The sequence below is a fragment of the Gastrolobium bilobum genome, unplaced genomic scaffold, assembly GCF_033153095.1.
Source record: "Gastrolobium bilobum isolate Gb01-03AN ecotype WA unplaced genomic scaffold, APGP_CSIRO_Gbil_v1 utg889, whole genome shotgun sequence".
NCBI lineage: Eukaryota > Viridiplantae > Streptophyta > Magnoliopsida > Fabales > Fabaceae > Gastrolobium > Gastrolobium bilobum.
Genome location: NW_026898706.1, coordinates 435,213 through 463,144, shown reverse-complemented (window position 1 = coordinate 463,144; position 27,932 = coordinate 435,213). Strand labels below are relative to the sequence as shown.

Sequence of the window (27,932 nt, the reverse complement as noted above, 5' to 3'; positions counted from 1 at the left end):
ATGAGGAGATGCGGGTATAAATGGGCTTGACAATTTGTCTAGCCTTCTACCTGACCTCGTGATTAGTTTGCTTTGACCCATTTTAAAAAATGGTATAAGTTTGAACTCATTAAAAGACTTTTTAGAAATTAGTATATTTTAAAAAGTTTGACATCTAAATTTTCAAGACCGGCCTATATTTTTTTATAAAAATAATTTATTATTTTTAAATATAATAATTTTTTTTACTAACATAATATCTTATTTTTAATAAAATAATATTTTAGATTGTGGTGTGGCTGTAACTATTGTATTATTTTGACTTTCCGTCAACTTAAAGTTCTTGGGTGAGACTACGTTAGTCATTCTATATATCTCTAACTCGCCACCGGAATTGAATGGTGAATAATGCAAAAGCTCACTTACCTGTTCTTAGAAACTCTACAACACTTAATTATTTATTTTTTATTTTTTGTAAATTAATTATTTATTAATTAAATAGGGACTGTGAGATCAAATGACACCAACGCTCTCATACCATATAAAAAATCAATTCAACTCAAAATCTTAATGAGTTGGGTGAGGTTATATTAATGAATTTATATCTCTCTAATATTCTTCATACATGAGCTTTTTAGGCTTGAAGCATGGATATTGTACAGACCTATCTTTTTATCTACCTTTATGCTGCACAGGTCCATTTTTTTATTTACCTTGTGCTTACTTAATTTCATTATAAAGTGTAATATGTGATCTTCGAAGACTTAGTAGGCCAAGTCAAGCCTTATATTTTTTAAAAATAAGTCAAACTAACTTTATAATTTGGTTTGTATCATGTTAACAAATTAAGTCAGCCTTGAAATATTTTGCACAAGTCTAATTCATTTAGGCGTAAGGCCGGTTTCATTTACATCCCTAAAAGAAGGTGATTAGGGCCCGAGTGGGGTTCACTTATAAAAACCTAAAAAGCCATAAAAAAATTATTTATTCTTTTAAAAGACAATAATATTTTGTGCTTTTAAATAAAATTACAGTTAATACCACCTTTGAACTAAAAATTTGTTCCGCTTTTCTCATGCATATAAAGCCATCTTGGCATGTACTGAAACTCACCTTTCATTTTTCAATCAAAGTAACCTTGCATAAGATTAGCAAAAATGCCTAAGGGAGTGTTTGGTTGAGGTGAAATTTTTTAATACTAAGGAAATGTAAATATTAGGGATATGCAGGGAAAGTGAGTTAGATAGGAAAGTTTTAAAAAAGTTGTTTGGTTGGACCAAATTTTTCTAGGAAAATTGAATAAAATTTCTGAATGTGTATTTGGTTGAAGATAAAATATTGATGGGAAAACTTAATGAAATTTCAATAATATCCTTATAAAAACACCTTGGTTTTATTACAACCTTCCAACAGCAATAAAATAGAAACATAGGTAAAACACAAGGAGAATCACAAGAAGCGACAAAGCAACTCCAACCGTGACTCCGACAACAACCCATTTCGTGGAAGAGCCTGAACCTCCATTCCCTGTCGGAGTTGTTGTTGTTGTTGGCGGCGACGGAGATTCCGTTGGAGACACCGCTGTTTGTATCTTGGTCGGTGGCTCGTGTTTGAGAGGGACCAAAATGGGTGTGAAGAAGAAAATAACGGAAGTAAAAGAAATCTCGTTTGCATCCAAAATGCTTTGTTCGTCGACACCAAGATGTCAGCAATGGAAGAAGTTTTCATCCCCTTTTTTCATTTATCCGGATTTCACAAAAATACCATGGTGGGAGAGGGCTTCTTCAACAGTGTCTTTGTTCCATTTTTACATGCATTTGTAAATAGCTGGGCAACGAGGTTTGATGGATAAAATTCACGTTATCCTCAACCAAACGTGGAGAAATGGGAAACCCACATGCACTTCGCTGGGATAATTTTCAGAACTCCCGAAGCAAACACTACCTAAAGGGATAAAAGAAAACCCACTGCTAGTTGCTACTGGATTCATCTTAATTCTCAACTGGATCCCAAATTTATGAAAGATAATGGACGTGATATTTTCAACAGCTGACAGAGAGCGCGGGAGGCAACTCCTGTAATATGGAGTGATGCTATGTCCTTCTTCTCCTCACTTGAGTTCTGCACCGGCAAAATCTGATTTATATTATTCATTGTAATTATTGGTAGCATTATCTTTTTCATATACTTATTTTACAATATTAAGAGTTCACATTTGTCTGTCTGTGGTAAACTGTGACTTTCAAATCTAATATGATAACATTGTGCCCCTATCACATATTCATAGTCTTAGAAAGAACTAGTTAAGTCTATCCAACAATTAAAAGTGATGAGTTTTTGAACTAATGTCAAAGCAATTATTTTTGAAATTACTATCAAGCTGGTGAAGATAACCACAAATTTATTGAAAAAACACAATAGAAAGGTAGAAAGGATTTCGGGTGTTTGAATGTGCAGAATACTACACAGATAACCTATTTATATGGCATCCGGATAAATTGTTATTCTAGCAAGCTTCACTATCGTTCACTGTGAAATTATTTAATTGTTTTGAAAACTTCTTGTTTGTAATTTTTATGAGTTTTGTTTTAGATAGCCATTTTGTTTGAACGCATCATTTCAAAACCATTATAAAAAACACAGAAAACTTCTTGGGGAAGGATATTCTTCATGCTAGTCATCAATATGTTTGTGGTGAGTGTAGTTTACTTATTGGGTTTGGTATAAATTTTGGGGCAAGTACAAGATCCAGCTTGATCCAATGTTACATAATGTTTTGAAATTTATATTTTTTTAAAATTATTACTAAATTAAAAAACTTATTTACTTAAATTAATATATTTTTCATAATATGATATTTTTTTTTTGAATTGATATTATTTATTTTGAAATATATATTATAAAATAATCTTTAATCTTATTTTTTGATGTTAAAATTTGTATAATTTTTTTTTTCAGTAAACAATTTGTATAATTTACTTTTGGTGAATAAATATGTATAATTTAACTATACACAATGTGTAAGCTTATATATTCTTTTATTTAAATATCTTATATTAACAAGGCTATTACCATGTTAGTAGAACCGCAGAAATTAATCCAGTTTGAAATGCACATATAGAACAATAGAAAAGTGCCCCACAACAATTCACAAGTCATGGATCCGTGCACTGAATCCATATTCAACTTTTAAAGAATCCACCCTCCCACCAATTTGATAAAAAAAATTTTTTTTTATAAATCACATGTATTCTTATAAGAGATAATTATGTTTGAGTTGGAAATATCCATATTATAGTGGGGTAAAATCTCTCAAAAAAAAATAATTACATTCACAAGTACATAAAACCAAGACCTTATTTAAATGGAATCAAACATGTACAATTTGAACCAACATTTAGAATCAAACATATACATTTGAAGCAACATTTTGATCCAGTTTAACAAATTTAATACTTAACCTGAACTTTTAAATGACCAAAATACTTTTAAGCTATTTTCAATAAAGGAGTTAATAATAGTAACATCAACAAAGCAATTAATTGTAATAAAGGAGACAACTCAAGGGTAAAAAGGTAAAAAAAAAAGGTTAAAGGAACCGATCTAACAAGCAATCTTACTGTAAATCTAAATAAAAAACATCAGTTATCACTTAATTATGAACTGTCTTTAACTTTGAGTAAATAGTCAACAGCTGGATCCCAAATTTATGAAAGATAACGGACATGATATTTTCAACAGCTGACATGGAGTGATGCTACCCTTCTTCTCCCCACACAGCATTTGCGTTCTGCACCAGCTAAATCTGATTTATACTATACATTGTAATTACTGGTAGCATTATCTTTTTCATATACCTATTTTACAATATTAAGAGTTCACACTTGTCTGTCTATGGTAACCTATTACTTTCAAATCTGATATGATAACAGCACGGCCTATCACATATTCATAGTCTTAGAAAGAACTAGTTAAGTCTATCCAACAACCAAAAGTGATGAATTTTTGAACTAATTTCAAAACAATTATTTTTGAAATTATTATCAAGCTGGTGAAGATAACCACGAATTTATTGAAAAAACACAATAGAAAGATAGAAATAATTTAGGGTGTTTGAATGTGCAGAATACTACACAGATAACCTACTTATATGGCATCCGGATAAATTGTTATTCTATATGATTCCTGCAACCAGCAAGTTTCACTATCATTCACGTGAAATTATTTAATTGTTTTTGAAAACTTCTTGTTAGTAATTTTGTAGGATAAAAAACACATTTTAGTAGTTTTTTTAACTTATTTTCATGCGTTTTTTATTTTAATAGCCATTTTGTTTTCTCTGCTTTTTATAATGGTTTCGAAATGATGCGTTAAAGTTTTATTCTTGGGAATGAGCTTTGGTGTACTTATTGGCAATCTGGAAAGATCATTCACAATATGCTTGATATACCATCTTGAGTCATGAAATTAAAATCCTATGAATCATGAAAAGCCTGTGAGTCATGAAAAGTTTGTGTATTGTGTGGAAGGATATTTTTCATGCTAGTCATCAATATGACATTTTGTTCGTGGTGAGTGTAGTTTACTTATTGGGTTTGGTATAAATTTTATTTATTTATTTGGAGATAATGGGTCAAGTTTTTAATAGTTAATTATGAATTTTGAATGACAAACAATTACATAACAAAACAGTAAAAGATACGTTAGGAATATTTATAAAAAATTTCTTTTATAATTTTTTAGGATAAAAAATAAGGATATGTTTTAGGGGGAAGGATACTGTAACAACCAAGTTGTGTTACTACCATGTTACTACCAATTAATCTCACCGTTAGATTGATTATGTTAATTCAGTGGTTATATTTATTTTCATCTTTGTATGGTCATGATTCTCCATATTTAAAGTGAAACCATTAAATATGAGAAATCATAACCATACAAAAGTCATTAAATATGAGAAATCATAACCATACAAAAGTGAAAATAAATATAAAGTATTAAATTTGAGAAATCATGACCATACAAAGATCAAAATAAATATAATCGTTGGATCAACGAAATCGATCTAACGGTGAGATTGATTGGTAGTAATACTAACACAACTTGGTTGTTACAATATCATTCCCCATGTTTTAGTAGGGTTTTTTTAATAAAAAAAAAAAATTCATGTATTCATTCTAAATGGCCTTTAGTTTTCTTAGTTCCTTTTTAATCGTTTGGAAATGACGCCTTGAAGCAAGTTTAATTCTTATGGGATGAGCTTTGGTGTTGTAATTTTTAATTTCAGTGGATTTTATTTTTATACCTCAAATGAGTTTATAGGCTCCGCAAAACACAGGCCTACAAGTTTAGTCCTTTAAATTTCAAATTAAAGTCGACTTAATCCATTAATTCGTGGCCCAACTTGTTCAATTATTGTTTATTTAAGAAATTTCTATTCCAATAAATAATTATGCTAAGCTAAAAAGAAAAAAAAATTTAAGAAGATGAATTTGGTGTACAGGTCAGTTCTAACGGTGTTGAAAAATGCTCCTAATTTTATATTTATTATGAGTTTATTTTTTTTTAAATTACTTTAGATAATTTTGTCTAGTGTATATTAAAACGATGTCATTTTGAGCTGAAATTATGATATATTTGTAATCTTAATTTATTTCAAGTTTAGAATAGTCTTTATCATTCTAATTTTTTAATATCAAAACGATGTTGTTTAGGTGAACATTAAACAAAATTATTTAAAGTAACATTAGATACTTTTTTTCCATTAATTATATGCCAAATATAAATTTTGTTATATTAAAGAAGGAAATGTTATACTTATCACATATTAGGAAACACAAGTTTTTAAATATAAAAATTTAATTTTATGAAAATATTAAATATAAGTTCAAACTAATCCAAATGTAATTAAAGTAAATTTAAACAAAATACATCAAATTATAAATTTATATCTTAAATATAATTATATTTCAGGAATTTACTTAAATTTATATAATCCGTAAACATAATTTTTTTTGTTATTTTGAATTTATTTTTTAAAATTATAAGTTAAATAAAATTTATATAAACATGAATTTGTTTGTCATTCACTTATTCTGTTGGATTTGTTATTATATTTATTATATATTTTCATATAAATTTGATTCAATTTTTAATTAAAAATAAATTTAAAATAATAAAAATCAAAGTAGGTAGAAAGTTTATATTTAGAGATTACACATAATAGTTCATATTGTATAATTATTTCTGAAATTCAAATTTATAATCTAATGTATTTTAGTGATTTTGTTTGAAATTGCATTTATGATATATAATAAAGGGTTCGCTTTTTCTGCGGTCACTGCAGATAAGTAGTCTGCAGTAAACCCAATACGATATCGTTTTGGGGCAGAAATCATGGTGTTTTTGTTATTTTAATTTATTTTACAGTTTTTATAATTATAATTTTTTAATTTTTCAATTTGAAAACGACGTCATTTTGTAAGTAAATGCAGATAACTTATCTGCACTAACTGCAGAAATATTTTTCTGTATATTAAATACAAAAATAGAAGCATGATAACTAATAACAGGTGTTGGTTTCAACATTCACCAACCGAACTTTAAAAATATAATTTTATATATTATATAATAAAATTTAAATTTTATTATATAATAAAAAGCTTTAATGTTTTTACAATGAATGTCAATAATATCTATGTTTACTTTCAAAATGACATCGTTTTGAGTTGAAAAATTAAAAAATTATAATAAGAAAGACTATTATAACCTAGAAATAAATTATAATTACAAAAATACCTTAATTTCTGTCTCAAAACGACGTCGTTTTGGGCTCAATGTAAATAACTTATCTAATTGGTTGCAGAAAAATGAACTCATAATAAATATAAAAATAAGAGCATTATAACCAACAAACAAGTGTGACTTAGTGTAACATTCCCTATAATAGGTTACATCGAGGATATCACATTATTTCTTTATTCTTATTTTAAATAAAAGAACGACAATTATTCTGAGATTCTAACATAGTGAATAAAACTAAGGTATATGATAAAGTATTCTAAAATTGAATTATATATTTGACTGAGTCAATTATATTAGTTTGTTGTCTCTAAACTATTTTACATCAAATAGGAACTTTAACTAAGCTTGTATACACGATCTCCGTGAACTCTGTATGCTCCTCATAATCTTTAATCATGGTGCTTCATCTTATTCCAAAGATTCACATGCTGGCATTCTTGCTTTCTAGAAAGGTTAAACATAAAAATGCACGTGAAAAAAATATTAGTAATATTGAGGTTTACTGATTATAACCATTCTAGCAGCAATAATGAAAAATATCATTCTCTCAAGTCAATTTATAAGGATAAAATAATTACATAAATAATCAAATGTAATAAATTGTGTAATATTTAACTGAAGCTACCAAAATTTTTTGGATCTCTGAATGTGAAAGGTTTTGTATGACGAAACTCAAGCCATAATAAGGCGTCTCTTATCCTATAATCATTATGATCCCCTTGTGGGTCAATTACATTAAAATCATACAGTTAAAATTTTACACATTCTCGATCTTGATATTCATTTGTATCAAAGGAATTCTTAGTCCTATAGTCTTGATTTTAAATCATGCTCATAACTGATATAAAATTGAATCCATAAAAAGCAAATATAACAGATAAATCAAAATAGTAGAAGAAAATATTTGGACAAAGCAACAACATCTTCACAACTTTTAAAAGAAATATCTTCGGAAATATTAACTTTAAATATTACCTTCCTCTTTATTTTCCCCACTTTATTCTTTATGTATGTCACTCCTTCTCCTTCCTACTTCTCACTGTTTCTCTTGTTTCTTCCTTTCTCCTCTATTTTCTTTTCTTTCCTCAGTTTTCTTCCTCTTTTCTATTTTCCTTTCTCTGTTCTCACTCTTTTTTCTTTTCTTCTCTCTCGGTTTCTTACTCTCTTTTTTCTTCGTCGGGTGTGTACCTATTTATATAGATAAATATTCTGACTTTATTGACTAAAATAATTATTGCATATAGTTAGATTTTAACAAAACTAACTAAAATTTAGTTAAAATGTAACTAACATTTAATTAAGTAATATCATTACCTAAAAAAATATTAGATATTTTTATCTCTCTGTTTTACATGATGTCTACACATGGTACTGTTTCATTTTATTAAAATTTATGGGAATAACATATGTCATTTTAAAGAATATAAGTTTATATCATTTTAGATCCTAACAATTGATTTCCATCCATCAACAGTTATAATTTATTGGATCAAAATTATTAATTAATTAATAATAAATTTGGCCCATTAAGTTTGACCCAATAGATTATAACCGTTGATGAACGAAAATTAACGGTTAGGATCTAAAATGATATAAGCTTATATCCTTTAAAATGATAGATATTTTTTCCAAAATTTATATGGCACTACTGCGCCATTCTTGTGACGCAATATGGCGCTTTTAGCATCAATTTTATACCAACAATTTTTTTAGTGCTTTTTGCACGATATTGTTCATATGAACAATACAAGTGAACAATATGTGTGCGCGCGTGTGCGTGTGGCATGTGTTATATATAGGGGTAGGATCCTTTGACACTATTGTCAAATTTAAAGTTTGACACTTCATCTGAGAGCCGTTAGATCAAAAAATATCAATGGTGTCACATATTTACAAATTAGAGTCGTTGATCTTTTTTTATCTAATAGCTCTCAGATAAGATAAGATGTCAAACTTTAAATTTGACACCGGTGTCAAAGGATCTTACCCTTATATATATTTATATATACACACACGTGAAATCATTAAATATGGAGAATCATAATCATACATTGTTGTACGTAAAGCGGCTGTAGAAATGATTTTACCTCTCTATATATATATATATATATATATATATATATATATATAGCTTTTCTACATCACTTTCATGTCAGATTCGAAGGCAAAGAGACAGAAACAAAGCCCCAACCAAAAAAAATAAAAATTCCCCCAACATCATCCAGGCATCTGCGTATTAAAAAACCAAAAACCCTCTTCTTTTTTTTGGTACATTAGTAAATCACCGTATTTTTGTTTTGAATGAAAGAGTTCTTGCAACGTGTGATTGCTCCTTGTATTGCATTATTCAACTCTTCCACCGTCGAAGTGTCACCGGATAATACTCCACCGGAAAGCATACCGGAGTGGCTCGGCGATGATCTCATCGATGAAGGACAGCTAGAAACGACGCTTTTCCTACGGAGAGGGTATCTCAAGTTTCCCGAGAAAGAATGAGAAACCACACTCTTTGTTTCTTTCCTCTCATTAATTTCCTTCGTGGATATCTCTGTTTTGGTGAACAGAGACGGCACTGTTCTCTCTTGTACTTGTTGCTTCTGTTTGAGTGACAGCTTCTCGTACAATGGCTTCACCTTCTTCGTATACTTCCTGATAACCTCTTTGACAGTGTTGCTCATGCGCTTCACCGAGGACCCAGAAACGCTTTCTGGGTGGCGGGTTTTGGGGTTATGTTTGCGGAAAACAGAGGAGAATCTTGAGAAGGAGAAGTGGTTGGTGGTGGTCTTCTTGTTGTGAAGGCGCTTGAAGTCGTCATCCTCTGTTACGGAGCTGGGACGAAAGGAGTCATCGCAGTCAGGGAATAGAGCGAGGTCGCTGGTGAAGGAAGATTGTGAATCGGTGGAGTCGCGAGCGGCGGAGGAGGTGGTGGAGGAGGTAGAGGAGGAGAGGAGGAGATTGCGGACCATGGAGATGCGGGGAGAGAGGTGGAGAGGGAGGAGCTGGCCCTTGTAGAAGAGTTCATCGGCGGGGGTGAATGATTTGCGGGGTGAGATGGAGATGGTGAACTCGAAATCTGAGGAGGAAGATGATGACGATGAATGAGATGGTGATGGTGGAAGCGTGTAGGATTTTGCTTCTTTCCCTCCTCTTGTTCTCCCCATCTCTACACTGCATGGACAGAGTTTTGAGACTTTTTAGTTTGAGTTTTGGTCACTTCGATTAATTTATAATAATCTGAGGGAATGGTCAATGCTTCTGAACTAAATTATAGCGCAGGGGTGGCGAGTAAACAGGACGCTCCCCCACTTCCACCGCGTAAAGTATAATCCATGTTTTTGGCAAATTTTTTGTCCGACCATAATTAATCTACCAATTATAATAAAAAAACAAAGGAAAATTCTTATTTAATTAATGTATCAATTATAATTAATGTATTAATCACAATTAATGTATCAATCACCAATCACAATTAGCATACCAATGAGATTAACTTTTGATTGTACCAATCACAATTAATATACCAATCACCGATCCTTTCGGAGGGCCATAACTTTTGATTCGGATATTCAAATCAAATTTGTTTATTTATTTCACGTAACTTTTTGAGATCTACGCAATGACACCTCATTTGATATATTTTATCTCTCATAAACATCGTTCGAATTTATAACAATGGTATCACAAACAATTAATATATCAATAACCAATCACAATTAATGTACCAATCAAAATTAATTGTGATTGGTACATTAATTGTGAGTATATTAATTGAATAGCATTTTTCCTTCATTTTCTTTTTTTGATTGTGATTGTTACATTAATTCTGATGGGCAATGAGATTGTGCCACGCAACGCACCAAATTCCCTACCCCTTGTAGCAAACTTCGTCCAATCAACTTTTTCTGCAAAAATATGTCACGTGTCATCAAATCATTGGCTACCAAGTTCGCTACCAATCATAGCAAACTTGGACAAGTGGCAGTCAGCTTTTCCTCCAAAAGTGTGTCACGTGTCAAGAAATCATTGGCTACCAAGTTCGCCATTAGCCAGTAGCAAACTTCAATGTGTGACAGTATGGTAAATTTTACTGTTCGTGTGGCAATTTTGTATATAAATGCAAAAAACGTGGCACATTGATCACTGTTCCGATACCGACCCCGACATGAAACTTGACATTTCAACACGTTAATTATAAAAATATTAGATTTTGATATATTAGGACATGTTTTGATATTAAATAATATTTTTAATTTATATAGTATATATTATATGGGGTTTATATTTCTTATGTAACATAAGATGAGAATTTTTGCAGCACACATATACTCAGGTGGGCCCCATTGGAAAAAAGTAAATAAAAAAATTAAAAATATTGTCACGCAAAATAGTGTGAGTGTAGCTTGAGGAGGCTCTTCTTATGTTGCATAAGAAGTATAAATCCTATATTATATTTAATATTCAATAAATTAATAAAAAAATAAAGTTAAATTTAAAATACCCATCAATTTCGCAAAGAAATATAAGATATCTCAAATATTTATATTAAACTCAATAAAATAACAATCGTAATGCAACGACTTTAATAATTGAAATTAAAAATATAATACAACATAACTTTTGAAATATTTTTTTTGAGTTATGCAATATATGTTAGAGTGACAGAATATCAAAAAATGTCAAAAAATATGAGACATGACACATCAAGTTTATTTGAAGTGATGGTGCACCGTATGGTTCGTATTTTGAATTTGGTCAATGATTCATGTTCCGATAAAGTTAACGGGCTCCGTGGGCCGCTGTCTGGGTACAGGTGGTGACATCCATTTTTGTAAAGGCCTTGCATTATTTTGGTTTTTATAATTATTTTTTGTTTAGTAGTTTAAATATGGACTTATAAATAAATGTGACTTAAAATTTTCTAAACCTATTTATGTTTTATTAAAGTTGAGTACTTGTACCCAATGAGTGCAGCTCAGTTGGTAACTTGGTGCTGAGTTAGTGGGGTTGGATATGTGTTCGATTCCCGCTGAATGCATTCTTGGGGAGGGGGCTGAACCTTTAGCCATCACTGTTCCCCCGCACTCCGGATTAGTCCCATAGCCGGCTCAAAGAGTCGAAGCTCGTGGGGATACCGGAGGGAGCCAACTCGTCTCAAAGAGATAATTAGGGTTGGGTAACTCCAAAAAGTTGAGTACTTGTAAACCAACAAAAAAGAAAGTTGAGTACTTGTAAAACAGAGTTCGGTAATAAAAATATCGAAAAATAGTTTCTCCTGTTGCGGGAGGAGACAATTTTTCCTTTTACTCTCACAAATTGAATATAGGGCCCATTTATTAATTAAAAATAAAATAAAATTATTGAAATATGTCTTAAGAGTCTAGGACAGGAGAATAGCATTCTCTCCCAACAGAAGAAGAAGGCTATTCTTCTTAAAAATATAATAACAAACTTACCCAATATAGCCCGTTGTATCGAGGAGAATTGGATAAAATGTCCCACGTACATATCTATCCTTTATATTTTATTATTACTAGTATATTACCCGTGTGATGCACAGAGAAAAAAGATCAAAAAATTTGTCGTCCGTCGTGGTTGGTTAATCGCACTGCAAATCTTATATTTACAAAAAATTGTGTTGTTATTTTGTTCTATATTTCAGGTGAATAAAATTACAGCATTGACACAGAGCTTTACAAATATCAACCACAAACAAAAATCTTTTATTCAGAGAGATAATTAATTTTGCATACAACTATATCATAATACACCATAATACGTTATAATACACCATGTTAACATGAGAAAGGGATATAAAAACAAAAATACGTACAAATCATTGCTAACTAAACATTCATCAACAAAATCAAGATAACAATAACACCAAGCAAATATGAATTTAAAATATCAGCTTTTACCTATACTATAAAAACGCTATTCATTCAGTGTCATTTCTTAGCAATCATTGGAGGGATGAGTTCAACACTTACTAAATATTTCATTTCTTGTGTGATTTTCGTTCCTTGGGCCTACGATATAGAAGGCAAAAACTCATTAAATAAGTAACACTAATATGTTAACACCCAAAAGTCATAGTATCAGCAAAAAAAAAAAGATTGGATTAAATTTTTCTAAGGACAAAAAAAAATGTTGTCTGAACGGAATTTGAATGCAACTTAATCAAATAAGCATGTATAAGTCATATTTTTTGCTTACATTGCAACAAATGCATATGAACAAAATAAAAGCAACTACACTAATCTTTGAGATAGACTTTCATTTATTACAATCACATTTAAAAAATAATAATAAATAATTATTATTTGCAAGGATTTGTGTCGTTAGTATTTAGAATTTTACAAATTTGTATTTACAAAAATAAAAATCAGATTTAGGAATTTAATTATAAAAGAAGAAGGATAAAATTTTAATTTAATTATAAAAATGTGTTTGTGGGTCGGCCCTTCGGGCCGAGTCCAGTTTGCCACCTCTAATTATCAGCATGTAAAAGGTTTTTATATTTATCCACACAAAAATATTTTTATAGTCAGGTCTAGGTTTTTATATTTTATCTCACAGATGAATTTTCATTTACTACAATCAGATTTATAAAATAATAATAAATAATATTTTTTTTTGCAAGAATTTGTGTCGTTAGTCTTTGAAATTTCACAAATTTATATTTACAAAAATTGAAATCAGATTTACTAATTTAATTACAAAAGGAGAAGGATAAAATTTTAGTTGAATTATAAAAATATATTAGCAGGCCGGCCCTCCGGGCCGAGCCCAGTTTTCCATCTCTAACTGTCAGTATTTTATATAAATAATTTTTTTTTGCAAGGATTAGTGTCGTTATTCTTTGAAATTTCACAAATTTGTATTTACAAAAATAGAAATCAGATTTACTAATTTAATTATAAAAGAAGAAGGATAAAATTTCAGTTGAATTATAAAAATATATTAGCGGGCCGGACCTCCGGGCCAAGCCCAGTTTTTCACCTCTAATTGTTAGCATTTTATATAAATAATTTTTTTTTGCAAGGATTAGTGGTGTTAGTCTTTGGAATTTCACAAATTTGTATTTACAAAAATTGAAATCAGATTTAGTAATTTAATTACAAATGAAGAAAAATAAAATTTCAATTGAATTATAAAAATATATTGGTGGGTCGACCCTCCAGGCCGAGCCCAATTTTTCACCTCTAACTATCAGCATTTTATATAAATAATTATTTTTTGCAAGTATTTGTGTTAATTACACTCTTGCAATAAAAAATTGAAAGTTTAATTTCTTTCTTACGTACTAAATTAAAATTTTCATTTTTATAGTTCTTAAATTTAAATAACTTTTTTTAGAGAATGACAAACGTCATTTTTTATTTAAATTTAAAATTTAAAACTTTTTATATTAATTATACATATTTTTATATAATTTTTTACTATTTTAATTTATGATTTTTACATATTTTTTTAATTGGTTATACATGTATATTTAAAAATTTCATGTTAAATATTTTTTTTAAAAATACATGAATATTATTTTAATTGGTTATACATGTATATTTAAAAATTTTATGGTAAAATTTTTATTTATTTTCAGTAAAGTATAAATTATGCAATTTCTTATTTTTACTTTTAAATTTGAAATTTTAAATAATTTTTATCCACTCTAAATGTATTTTTATAATTTTAAATTTTTTATTGTTTAATCTATAATTTTATATTAATTTCAAATTTATTATATATATCTTTTTTCACTGCATAAATATTAAATGATGAACTCTTTTCCCACAATTATCCATGCAAAAAATAGTGGGATATACAACAACAAAAAAAGTAGAGGTTATTTTACTCATAATATACAACAAAAGAAAAGTAGTGAGATATTAAATAAGTTGGCTGCCACACAAAATTTTCTAAAAGTTTTCCCATCATTACAAAGTTAAAAATTCAAATATGGATGGTGGGAAAAGAATTTCTTTTAAAAATCGAATTTTAAATTTTAAATTGAATAATTAAATGACCATTTGTGGTGGCAGACAAGGCATTGAATGTCTCACTGCCCATCACATTGGTATCCAAAAATAAATCAGCTGTTTTAATTGCTTTTTATGTTGGAATTGGTCATCTGATCTAAAATTCAAAATTTCTCAAAATTTTAAATTTAAATATGAATGGTGGGAAAAAAATTCTTTTAAAATCGAATTTTAATTTTTAAATCGAATAATTAAATTACCATTTGTGGTAACAGACAAGGCATTGAATGTTCCACTGCCCATGACATTGGTATCCAAAAAGAAATCAGCTGTTTTAATTGCTTTTTATGTTGGAATTGGTCATCTTATCTAAAATTCGAAATTTGAAATGGTTTAAAATTTTGAATTTAAATATAGATGGTGGGAAAAGAATTACTTGTAGAAATTGAATTTTAATTTTTAAATCGAATAATTAAATGACCATTTGTGGTGGCAGACAAGGCATTGAATGTCCCACTGCCCATCACATTGGTATCCAAAAAGAAATCAGCTGTTTTAATTGCTTTTTATGTTGGAATTGGTCATCTGATCTAAAATTCGAAATTTGAAATAATTTAAAATTTTGAAATTAAATATGGATGGTGGGAAAGAATTTATTTTAAAAATTGAATTTTAATTTTTAAATCGAATAATGAAATGACCATTTGCGGTGGCAGACAAGGCATTGAATTTCCCACTGCCCATCACATTAGTATCCAAAAAGAAATCAGCTGCTTTAATTGCTTTTTATGTTGGAATTGGTCATCTCATCTAAAATTCAAAATTCAAAATTATTTAAAATTTTGAATTTAAATATTGATGGTGGGAAAAAAAGTTCTTTTAAGAATTGACTTTTAATTTTTAAATCGAATAATTAAATGACCATTTGTGGTGGCAGACAAGGCATTGAATGTCCCACTGCCCGTCACATTAGTATCCAAAAAGAAATCAGCTGTTTTAATTTCTTTTTATGTTGGAATTGGTCATCTGATCTAAAATTCGAATTTGAAATGGTTTAAAATGTTGAATTTAAATATGGATGGTGGAAAAAAAAGTTTCTTTTAAAAATCGAATTTTAATTTTTAAATCGAATAATTAAATGACCATTTGTGGTAGTAGACAAGGCATTGAATGTCTCACTGCCCATCACATTGGTATCCAAAAAGAAATCAGCTTTTTTAATTGCTTTTTATGTTGGAATTGGTCATCTGATCTAAAATTCGAATTTGAAATGGTTTAAAATTTTGAAATTAAATAAGGATGGTGGGAAAAAATTTCTTTTAAAAATTGATTTTTAATTTTTAAATCGAATAATTAAATGACCATTTGTGGTAGTAGACAAGGCATTGAATGTCCCACTGCCCATCACATTGGTAACCAAAAAGAAATCAACTGTTTTAATTGCTTTTTATGTTGGAATTGGTCATCTGATCTAAAATTCAAAATTTGAAATGGTTTAAAATTTTGAATTTAAATATGGATGGTGGGAAAAAAAATTCTTTTAAAAATCGAATTTTAATTTTTAAATCGAATAATTAAATGACCATTTGTGGTAGTAGACAAGACATTGAATGTCTCACTGCCCATCACATTGGTAACCAAAAAGAAATCAGCTGTTTTAATTGCTTTTTATGTTGGAATTGGTCATCTGATCTAAAATTCAAAATTTGAAATGGTTTAAAATGTTGAATTTAAATATGGATGGTGGGAAAAGAATTACTTTTAAAAATCAAATTTTAATTTTTAAATCGAATAATTAAATGACCATTTTTAAATCGACTAGTGCATATTCGTGTATAAATAGGTACTTGAAACAACATATGTTTGTTTGCTGATCAGCTTCTTTGGGCACATTTGTAGCCTCTCTATTTCGTTCTTTTCTTTGTCCTCAAAGGCTTTGAGCCAATATTACCTCATATACGTTTGGTTATGTATTCCAAGTATGATTTTATTAAGGATATTAATCTCACTAAGGAGGAGTGAGAATTAAGGCTAGAGTTGTTAGAACAAGGAAGTTTCCTAATTTTCAGCAAAAAAATTTTGACGACAACATAGAGATGATTTTGTTAGATGAAAAGGTATTTGTTTTTGTTTTGTTTTTGATATTACTGTTGGTTTGCGGTCCATGTTTTTAAAATGTACTAATCTATGCATGCGTTTTGTAGGGTGGAAGGGTCCACGCTGCTGTCAAGGGTTCTTTGCATATCCGTAAAAAAAGTTACAAAGGAGAAGTTTATTTCATAAAAATTTTTGGAGTTGGTTTGAATAGTAGTAGTTTCAGGCCAACTAAGCTTGATTATCGTTTGTCTTTCAACTTGAAGACGGATGTAAAATCCACTATTGATTCTGCTGTTCCCACCAATGGATTTGATTTTGTAGATTTTGACGTTATAGAGAAAGAGTCTTCTGATTCCCCTTATTTAGTAGGTTTGTAGATTTTGACCTGTTCATGTTGTAAGTCATGCTTTTGTTGTTTGTGTGACGATATCATCTGTCTAACCATCCTTAATGTGTAGATGTCATTGGTTTAGTCTCTGGAATAGGGGAAGTTCGTGAGCATATTATCTCCGGTAGGAAGACAACAATGGTTGTCGTGGAGCTTGATAACCTCAGGTATCTATTGGTTATTTGTTATGTGTTATGTTCATTTGATGTAAAATTCTATTTCGTGATTTGTTGCAAAAACTAAAAGGAAAAATTAGAATAACAAATACAAAGTATACGACGAGGATTTTGTCTTTGTTGTTGCTGAGATAAATATTTCTCTTTAAATAAACACTTTTTTTCCTAGAAAACTCCAATTCAGATGCTACAAACTCTGACTACTCCATACTAATTACTAATTACAACCACAATGAAGTCACTGTCATTGTAATCATACACAAAGGTTAATTAACCGCCATCCACACAAAACACTTCAAACTTCCACGGCTATTATAACAGTCATAAATGTTTCAATTTTCCACGTTATCATAATATGCAGCTTTTCTACATCACTTTCATGTCAGATTCTAAGGCAAAGAGACAGAAACAAAGCCCCAACCAAAAAAAATAAAAATTCCTCGAACATCATCCTGGCATCTGCGTATTAAAATACCAAAAACCTCTTCTTTTTTTGGTACATAGATTAGTAAATCACAGTATTTTTTTTTTGAATGAAAGAGTTCTTGCAATGTGTGATTGCTCCTTGTATTGCATTATTCAACTATTCCACCTTTGAAGTGTCACCGGATAATATCCCTCCGGCGACTCTGCTTCCTGCTCCGGAAAATACTCCACCGGAAAGCATACCGGAGTGGCTCGGCGATGATCTCAACGATGAAGGACAGCTAGAAACGACGCTTTTCCTACGGAGAGGGTATCTCAAGTTTCCCGAGAAAGAATGAGAAACCACACTCTTTGTTTCTTTCCTCTCATTAATTTCCTTCGTGGATATCTCTGTTTTGGTGAACAGAGACGGTACTGTTCTCTGTTGTACTTGTTGCTTCTGTTTGAGTGACAGCTTCTCGAACAATGGCTTCACCTTCTTCGTATACTTCTTGATAACCTCTTTGACAGTGTTGCTCATGCCCTTCACCGAAGACCCATAAATGCTTTCTGGGTGGCTGGTTTTGGGGTTATGTTTGCGGAAAACAGAGGATAATCTTGAGAAGGAGAAGTGGTTGGTGGTGGTCTTCTTGTTGTGAAGGCGCTTGAAGTCGTCATCCTCTGTTACGGAGCTGGGACGAAAGGAGTTATTGCAGTCAGGGAATAGAGCGAGGTCGCTGGTGAAGGAAGATTGTGAATCGTTGGAGTCGCGAGCGGAGGAGGAGGTGGTGGTGGAGGTGGAGGAGGAGAGGAGGAGATTGCGGACCATGGAGATGCGGGGAGAGAGGTGGAGAGGGAGGAGCCGACCCTTGTAGAAGAGTTCATCGGCGGGGGTGAATGATTTGCGGGGTGAGATGGAGATGGTGAACTCGAAATCTGAGGAGGAAGATGATGACGATGAATGAGATGGTGATGGTGGAAGCGTGTAGGGAAAGAAGCAAAATCCTACACGCTTCCACCATCACCATCTCATTCATCGTCATCATCTTCCTCCTCAGATTTCGAGTTCACCATCTCCATCTCACCCCGCAAATCATTCACCCCCGCCGATGAACTCTTCTACAAGAGTCGGCTCCTCCCTCTCCACCTCTCTCCCCGCATCTCCATGGTCCGCAATCTCCTCCTCTCCTCCTCCACCTCCACCACCACCTCCTCCTCCGCTCGCGACTCCAACGATTCACAATCTTCCTTCACCAGCGACCTCGCTCTATTCCCTGACTGCAATAACTCCTTTCGTCCCAGCTCCGTAACAGAGGATGACGACTTCAAGCGCCTTCACAACAAGAAGACCACCACCAACCACTTCTCCTCAAGATTATCCTCTGTTTTCCGCAAACATAACCCCAAAACCCGCCACCCAGAAAGCGTTGATGGGTCTTCGGTGAAGGGCATGAGCAACACTGTCAAAGAGGTTATCAAGAAGTATACGAAGAAGGTGAAGCCATTGTTCGAGCAGCTGTCACTCAAACAGAAGCAACAAGTACAACAGAGAACAGTACCGTCTGTGTTCACCAAAACAGAGATATCCACGAAGGAAATTAATGAGAGGAAAGAAACAAAGAGTGTGGTTTCTCATTCTTTCTCGGGAAACTTGAGATACCCTCTCCGTAGGAAAAGCGTCGTTTCTAGCTGTCCTTCATCGTTGAGATCATCGCCGAGCCACTCCGGTATGCTTTCCGGTGGAGTATTTTCCGGAGCAGGAAGCAGAGTCGCCGGAGGGATATTATCCGGTGACACTTCGAAGGTGGAATAGTTGAATAATGCAATACAAGGAGCAATCACACATTGCAAGAACTCTTTCATTCAAAACAAAAATACTGTGATTTACTAATCTATGTACCAAAAAAAGAAGAGGTTTTTGGTATTTTAATACGCAGATGCCAGGATGATGTTCGAGGAATTTTTATTTTTTTTGGTTGGGGCTTTGTTTCTGTCTCTTTGCCTTAGAATCTGACATGAAAGTGATGTAGAAAAGCTGCATATTATGATAACGTGGAAAATTGAAACATTTATGATTGTTATAATAGCCGTCGAAGTTTGAAGTGTTTTGTGTGGATGGCGGTTAATTAACCTTTGTGTATGATTACAATGACGGTGACTTCATTGTGGTTGTAATTTGTAATTAGTATGGAGTAGTCAGAGTTTGTAGCATCTGAATTGGAGTTTTCTAGGAAAAAAAGTGTTTATTTAAAGAGAAATATTTATCTCAGCAACAACAAAGACAAAATCCTCGTCGTATACTTTGTATTTGTTATTCTAATTTTTCCTTTTAAATTTATTATTAATTTCAAAACCATAAGGAGGGAAATAAACTAATATGAAATCATAATCAAATATTTATGTGAACTCACACTGAAACCCTTTATTCTAGCAAGCTGAACTATCATCACGTTTTGAGGAGACTGATTACTCCCCAAAAATTATTGCACCTGGTCCACTTAGTCCTCCCAGAGAGTGCACTCGAGCTTGTGACCCCTACTTGCACAGTTTTTGCAACAAATCACGAAATAGAATTTTACATCAAATGAACATAACACATAACAAATAACCAATAGATACCTGAGGTTATCAAGCTCCACGACAACCATTGTTGTCTTCCCCGGAGATAATATGCTCACGAACTTCCCCTATTCCAGAGACTAAACCAATGACATCTACACATTAAGGATGGTTAGACAGATGATATCGTCACACAAACAACAAAAGCATGACTTACAGCATGAACAGGTCAAAATCTACAAACCTACTAAATAAGGGGAATCAGAAGACTCTTTCTCTATAACGTCAAAATCTACAAAATCAAATCCATTGGTGGGAACAGCAGAATCAATAGTGGATTTTACATTCGTCTTCAAGTTGAAAGACAAACGATAATCAAGCTTAGTTGGCCTGAAACTACTACTATTCAAACCAACTCCAAAAAAATTTATGAAATAAGCTTCTCCTTTGTAACTTTTTTTACGGATATGCAAAGAACCCTTGACAGCAGCGTGGACCCTTCCACCCTACAAAACGCATGCATAGATTAGTACATTTTAAAAACATGGACCGCAAACCAACAGTAATATCAAAAACAAAACAAAAACAAATACCTTTTCATCTAACAAAATCATCTCTACGTTGTCGTCAAAAATTTTTTGCTGAAAATTAGGAAACTTCCTTGTTCTAACAACTCTAGCCTTAATCCTCACTCCTCCTTAGTAAGATTAATGTCCTTAATAAAATCATACTTGGAATACATAACCAAACGTATATGAGGTAATATTGGCTCAAAGCCTTTGAGGACAAAGAAAAGAACGAAATAGAGAGGCTACAAATGTGCCCAAAGAAGCTGATCAGCAAACAAACATATGTTGTTCCAAATACCTATTTATACACGAATATGCACTATTCGATTTAAAAATGGTCATTTAATTATTCGATTTAAAAATTAAAATTCGATTTTAATTTTAGATCAGATGACAAATTCCAACATAAAAAGCAATTAAAAAAGCTGATTTCTTTTTGGATACCAATGTGATGGACAGGGGGACATTCAATGCCTTGTCTGCCACCACAAATGGTCATTTAATTATTCGATTTAAAAATTAAAATTCGATTTTCAAAAGTAATTCTTTTCCCACCATCCATATTGAAATTCAAAATTTTAAACCATTTCAAATTTCGAATTTTAGATCAGATGACCAATTCCAACATAAAAAGCAATTAAACCAGCTGATTTCTTTTTGGATACCAATGTGATGGGCAGTGGGACATTCAATGCCTTGTCTGCCACCACAAATGGTCATTTAATTATTCGATTTAAAAATTAAAATTTGATTTTTAAAAGTAATTTTTTTCCCACTATCCATATTTAAATTCAAAATTTTAAACCATTTCAAATTTCAAATTTTAGATCAGATGACTAATTCCAACATAAAAAGCAATTAAAACAGCTGATTTCTTTTTGGATACCAATATGATGGGCAATAGAACATTCAGTGCCTTGTCTGCCACCACAAATGGTCATTTAATTATTCGATTTAAAAATTAAAATTCGATTTTAGAAGAAAGTATTTTTCCCGCCATCCATATTTAAATTCAAAATTTTAAACCATTTCAAATTTCGAATTTTAGATCAGATGACCAATTCCAACATAAAAAGCAATTAAAACAGCTGATTTTTTTTTGGATACCAATGTGATTGGCAGTGGGACATTCAATGTCTTGTCTGCCACCACAAATGGTCATTTAATTATTCAATTTAAAATTTAAAATTCAATTTTTAAAAGAATTTTTTTTTCGAATTTACCCAATAAAGAAAGTTTGTATATGCAATGTAGTGTGAATACAATTTGTAGAATTGACCAGGAAGTGACACTTGGCAAAACTTTCCAACAATGAACTCTCCTTTTATATATATATATATATATAGATATACAACAAAAGAAAAGTAATGGGACATTAAATGAGTTGTCTGCCACACAAAATTTTCTAAAAGTTTTCCCATCATTACAAAGTTAAAAATTCAAATCCAAAATTCAAATTTAAACATAAATTCAAAATTTAGAAGAGTTGAAATCCAAAATTTGAAATCAATTCAGAATTCGAATTTCAAAAGAGTAAGCAATTCCAATGCAGAAAGCGTTTAAAAGAGCTGAGTAATTCCAATGTACAAATCAGTGGGACATTGAATGAGTTGTCTGCCACCATAAATGATTAACTTAATTTTTCATTAATTTTTTATTTCGATTTTTAAAAGAAATTATTATTTATTTAATTTTTTATTTCCAAATCCTTTCCCACCATTACCTCATATTATTATAAATTAATCGAAGTGACCAAAACTCAAACTAAAAAGTCTCAAAACTCTGTCCATGCAGTGTAGAGATGGGGATAACAAGAGGAGGGAAAGAAGCAAAATCCTACACGCTTCCACCATCACCATCTCATTCATCGTCATCATCTTCCTCCTCAGATTTCGAGTTCACCATCTCCATCTCACCCCGCAAATCATTCACCCCCGCCGATGAACTCTTCTACAAGGGCCAGCTCCTCCCTCTCCACCTCTCTCCCCGCATCTCCATGGTCCGCAATCTCCTCCTCTCCTCCTCTACCTCCACCACCACCTCCTCCGCCGCTCGCGACTCCACCGATTCACAATCTTCCTTCACCAGCGACCTCGCTCTATTCCCTGACTGCGATGACTCCTTTCGTCCCAGCTCCGTAACAGAGGATGACGACTTCAAGCACCTTCACAACAAGAAGACCACCACCAACCACTTCTCCTTCTCAAGATTCTCCTCTGTTTTCCGCAAACATAACCCCAAAACCCGCCACCCAGAAAGCGTTTCTGGGTCCTCGGTGAAGCGCATGAGCAACACTGTCAAAGAGGTTATCAGGAAGTATACGAAGAAGGTGAAGCCATTGTACGAGAAGCTGTCACTCAAACAGAAGCAACAAGTACAAGAGAGAACAGTGCCGTCTCTGTTCACCAAAACAGAGATATCCACGAAGGAAATTAATGAGAGGAAAGAAACAAAGAGTGTGGTTTCTCATTCTTTCTCGGGAAACTTGAGATACCCTCTCCGTAGGAAAAGCGTCGTTTCTAGCTGTCCTTCATCGATGAGATCATCGCCGAGCCACTCCGGTATGCTTTCCGGTGGAGTATTATCCGGTGACACTTCGACGGTGGAAGAGTTGAATAATGCAATACAAGGAGCAATCACACGTTGCAAGAACTCTTTCATTCAAAACAAAAATACGGTGATTTACTAATGTACCAAAAAAAGAAGAGGGTTTTTGGTTTTTTAATACGCAGATGCCAGGATGATGTTCGGGGAATTTTTATTTTTTTTGGTTGGGGCTTTGTTTCTGTCTCTTTGCCTTAGAATCTGACATGAAAGTGATGTAGAAAAGCTGCATATTATGATAACATGGAAAATTGAAACATTTATGAATGTTATAATAGCCGTCGAAGTTTGAAGTGTTTTGTGTAGGTGGTGGTTAATTAACCTTTGTGTATAATTACAATGACAGTGACTTCATTGTGGTGGTAATTTGTAATTAGTATGGAGTAGTCAGAGTTTGTAGCATCTGAATTGGAGTTTTCTGGAAAAAAAAAAGTGTTTATTTAAAGAGAAATAATTATCTCAGCAACAACAAAGACAAAATAATAGAGTTCATTATTTTATTTTATTTTTTAGAAATAAATAGTAGATCCCCTTATCTTATTTCTGTCGCATGATATTAGATAAATAGGTCCCTGGTTTAAAATTAACAAGTTTGTATTTGATTGATTCTGGAATCTGCAAGGGCAATATAGTAGTAGTACATGGGGGGTATTCCGATGTACGTAATATCAAAGGAAGTTTCTGTCTTGGGATAGGATAAGGTGGTGTTATATTATATTTAAATGTGTATTTGTCAGATAATAGGATACGTTTACAATTTTTTTTTACAAATTACACTAAGTACGGCCGGTCGTACACTGCCTGATTAAAGTATGACCGGTCATACTTAGTGTAGTTGGTAAAAGTTTATAAATAAAAAAATTTCTAAATATAATCTGTCATTTGCTAAGTGTTCAAAGAAACAGGTGAAGAAGTTATATGGATGTTACCTTGTCTAGCTTTATTGAATTTGAAATTGAATTAACCCATGTTGTTGTTCTCTTTTGTGCTGAGTTGAAATTACATCAAAACGGCCATTATTGTCACTAGACGACTCCAAATCAATGCTTCAGCATACCGAATTGTATCCCAGCCACCTAAACAATATCAGCTTATGTGATATATATATAGTTAACTTATGTTGTAATAATAATGATGACACAATCTATATAAATTGCATTATTTTACTTGTGTATATTGACTTGGGTATTTTTATTTATTTATTTTGTTAAGATAAATAACAATAAATAATATTCAAACTGAATTATAATTATATAATATGAAGTCGATATATAAGAGTTTAAAGAGATTTAAATTTGAGGATAATAAAATAAATAATAATAATAAATGTTTGAAAAATAAACAAGTTTTTTTTATCATAATTGAATATATAGTAAGAAGTGATCGACATTGTGTACCTGTTGATTTGATTAAGATAAAGTAATTATTTATATAATAGTATAGATGATACCATTTACCTGGTGTGTACAAAAATAAAAAGAGAACATTTATTTTTTTAGCATAGACAAAATTTTGTTGAACGGACTGCACAATACAGTGTGCAGTATTTTTATTTTATTTTATTTTTATAAAAAAAGTCAGGTAAAAACATATTTAGAATTCCGTGAGTGTATAAAGATTAAAAAAAAATGAAAGACATTGGAAGGCATCTTATGAAAGTGATCATACGAAATAAGTTACACAAACTTTTTAAGTAGTCACCCTTTGCTGAAGGGTTCCAGCAACAATTAAAGGGATAACCTGAAGGTCATGAACAAGGGATTCTGGTGTAATGCCACGAGGTAGACAAGTTTCAGTTGCTTGTGTTAAACTTTTGACTCTGGAAAGTGACAAGGATTTAACATAACAGATTCTAAGAATGTCACAACAATTTCCGAGTTTTCCTCCAAAGTGACGCGTGAACAATCCGACAAACCTACGGTGTGATGAAGAATAGAGGAGTTAGGAGAAGCTTCGCTCGAAAATTATCCTCATTCAAAAAAGTTTCCATCTATTGATAATTTATAATGGATCTATGGTCAGAGGAGAGGTCATTAACAATGGAGATAGCATGAGTAGCAAGAGAGTGATGACTGATGTGTATAGAATTAGAATTTAGAAGGTGTGTAAGTAAGATAATCCCTCATATTTACAAGAGAGAATTATCTCGCTAATTAAACAGAATTATTAGCGAAGTGAGTTTAAGTGGAGGGATCCCGCATAGGAACGATTCCGCATAATAATACGTCTCGCTCTTTATACTAACGACATAAGCAATGGATTAGGGGCAATTGATTCGCATATATCTCATTCGGGATATAAGGTCTAATTCATGAATGACTTAAAAAGCTCAACACTTAAGATTTAAAGGCTTAAAGAAACACGTTCATCTTGCATTAATGTCATCCCGCACACATACAGCCATACGACAACAATTTAAAACTCTAGCTAGCCATCCTAACAGGGACATACACTTAGTTCCAACTACACATATAAGACGTAGCCCACTAATAAACATCTTTCACCCGAGATAGCTTGCAAAAGGCTTTTGCTCACCAATGAGGATTATGTTGAAAATGGTACTAGGGGAATCCAAAACTCTTTGCAAGAGACCCTTTCACCATTGGGCCAAATAATAAACCACAATTAGTAAGTCGACATCACATTTCAACCCAAAACCTTAAAGATATAGGTCTATAGGTCTTTTGCACTTATATGGTTCTCACTATCTATGTCTAGCCAATGTAGGACTTCACACCACTACTCACACTTAATTTCCAACATCCTCCTTTCAAGTGTGAGACTCGATATCATGATCTCCCCTAGGGGCAACTTCTATGGAAGTCTCTTCTCTTCTAGCATTGGAGTTATACTAGTTTTCTGCGGAGGCCTTAAACATCACCATCTCCAAATACTTGGCCAATCAAATCGTTGGCTCTGATACCACTATTGAGAATGGTAATAGAGGAACCCAAAACTCTTTGCAAATGACACTTTTACCATTGAGCCAAATAATAAACCACAATAAATGGACCGACACAACATCTCAACAAAAAATCTTAAGGCTATAGGTCCATGGTTCTTTTGCCCTTGAATGGTTCTCACTTGATCTATGTCTAGCAAATGTGGAAATTCACACCACTACTCCCACTTGATTATTTCCAACAGATTAATGCCGCCATAGCGACATAAGTAGGACAACCAACTATATAATGAATGTTTGAAGCCTATATATGATCATCTAATTCATCTTGACTTAAGCTCATATCTCAAATGCTGGTTTAAGCTCATAACTCACATACTAACTTGAGCATTGGAGTGTCTTGCAAGTATTTTGTGTTTGTTATATCCAATCAAGGCAACTAGCACTAGATTCTCCATCCCGTAGAGGAACTGTCAAAGCGTCTCGTGAATGTAACACCCAACCACACCAACACAGAGAAGACCCTAATGGCTATTGAACCAGAGTCAACCGTGTGTGGTCTAGCCCAATCTTTATTAACTGATCAAGTCGTCTAAAATATCTTATTCATTTATTAATAAATCAATAATAATGTGATAATATTAGTGAGAAAAAATAATGATTAATTTATCTATAAATAATTAAAATTGGCTCACACGATCTAATTATATTAAATCACAAATAATAAAACTCATTCCCCAATTAAAAAAATACCAAGCAAGAAAAGAAGCGAGAATATCATAATTGGGATCGAACCCCTGTTCTTTTTGTATTATTTTTCTATTTTTATCAAATGAGCGGTAATAAAAGAATAAATATAATTTTTTATTGCACGGAATTTCGTTTTTTTTTTTAATTTAAAGAACTCATAGTTCTATTTTTTTTTCTGAATTTTATTTTACCCATATAAATCTCCACGAATTCAATGGTAGAAACTGGAAATAGAAATAAGAGCTGATGGATGAGTCGACAAATAAAAGCAGTTGTTTATACAAAATAAGGGGGAAATATTTATCATTTAAAAGAATGGTCATTTTATATGAATATAGTGTGTTTTTTTAAATTACAAAAAATATTCTCCTTTTCTCTTCCCATAGTTTGTTCTTTTATCTTTCTTAAAATGATATAAATGTGTATCCTTTAAAAGGACAAATATTTTTTTCACAAAATAAATAGATAAATAAAGAGGAGTATTTGGAATAATGCATTAAGACTCACGTTAATTAATTTGCATGTCCTTCTATTTAAAAACATAAGCGATAGGGATTGGTATATTAGTGACGGATTTAGGTCATCTTCATGAAGTAATATGTTCAAATCTCAGATAAAAAAATAGATATTGATAATTTAAAAATTATAAATAAGTTTCCATAGTTCTTTTATAAATTATTTGATTTTCTAGACTTAATAATAATTAGATTCTGAAAGCTCTTT

At 31.8% G+C, this 27,932-nt stretch overlaps 3 protein-coding genes and 2 pseudogenes across 3 annotated transcripts; 2 read left to right on the top strand and 3 right to left on the bottom strand.

The window, feature by feature from the left end:
- Nucleotides 1–9,056: 9,056 nt before the first annotated feature.
- On the bottom strand, nucleotides 9,057–9,944 carry LOC133318536 (probable membrane-associated kinase regulator 1). Its single transcript, XM_061520536.1, has one exon. It carries the CDS (start codon nucleotides 9,942–9,944, stop codon nucleotides 9,057–9,059), a length of 888 nt encoding a protein of 295 aa, XP_061376520.1.
- Nucleotides 9,945–17,925: 7,981 nt separating this feature from the next.
- On the bottom strand, nucleotides 17,926–18,813 carry LOC133318535 (probable membrane-associated kinase regulator 1; annotated as a pseudogene).
- A 3-nt stretch (nucleotides 18,814–18,816) lies between these two features.
- On the top strand, nucleotides 18,817–19,716 carry LOC133318534 (probable membrane-associated kinase regulator 1; annotated as a pseudogene).
- Nucleotides 19,717–20,453: 737 nt separating this feature from the next.
- Nucleotides 20,454–20,998, bottom strand: LOC133318533 (uncharacterized). Its single transcript, XM_061520534.1, has 3 exons — nucleotides 20,978–20,998; nucleotides 20,629–20,890; nucleotides 20,454–20,539 (listed from the first exon to the last, which is right to left on the bottom strand). Exons 1-3 carry the CDS (start codon nucleotides 20,996–20,998, stop codon nucleotides 20,454–20,456), a joined length of 369 nt encoding a protein of 122 aa, XP_061376518.1.
- A 1,756-nt stretch (nucleotides 20,999–22,754) lies between these two features.
- On the top strand, nucleotides 22,755–23,642 carry LOC133318532 (probable membrane-associated kinase regulator 1). The gene has a single exon (XM_061520533.1). The coding sequence runs from the start codon at nucleotides 22,755–22,757 to the stop codon at nucleotides 23,640–23,642; it is 888 nt and encodes a 295-aa protein (XP_061376517.1).
- Nucleotides 23,643–27,932: the final 4,290 nt, after the last annotated feature.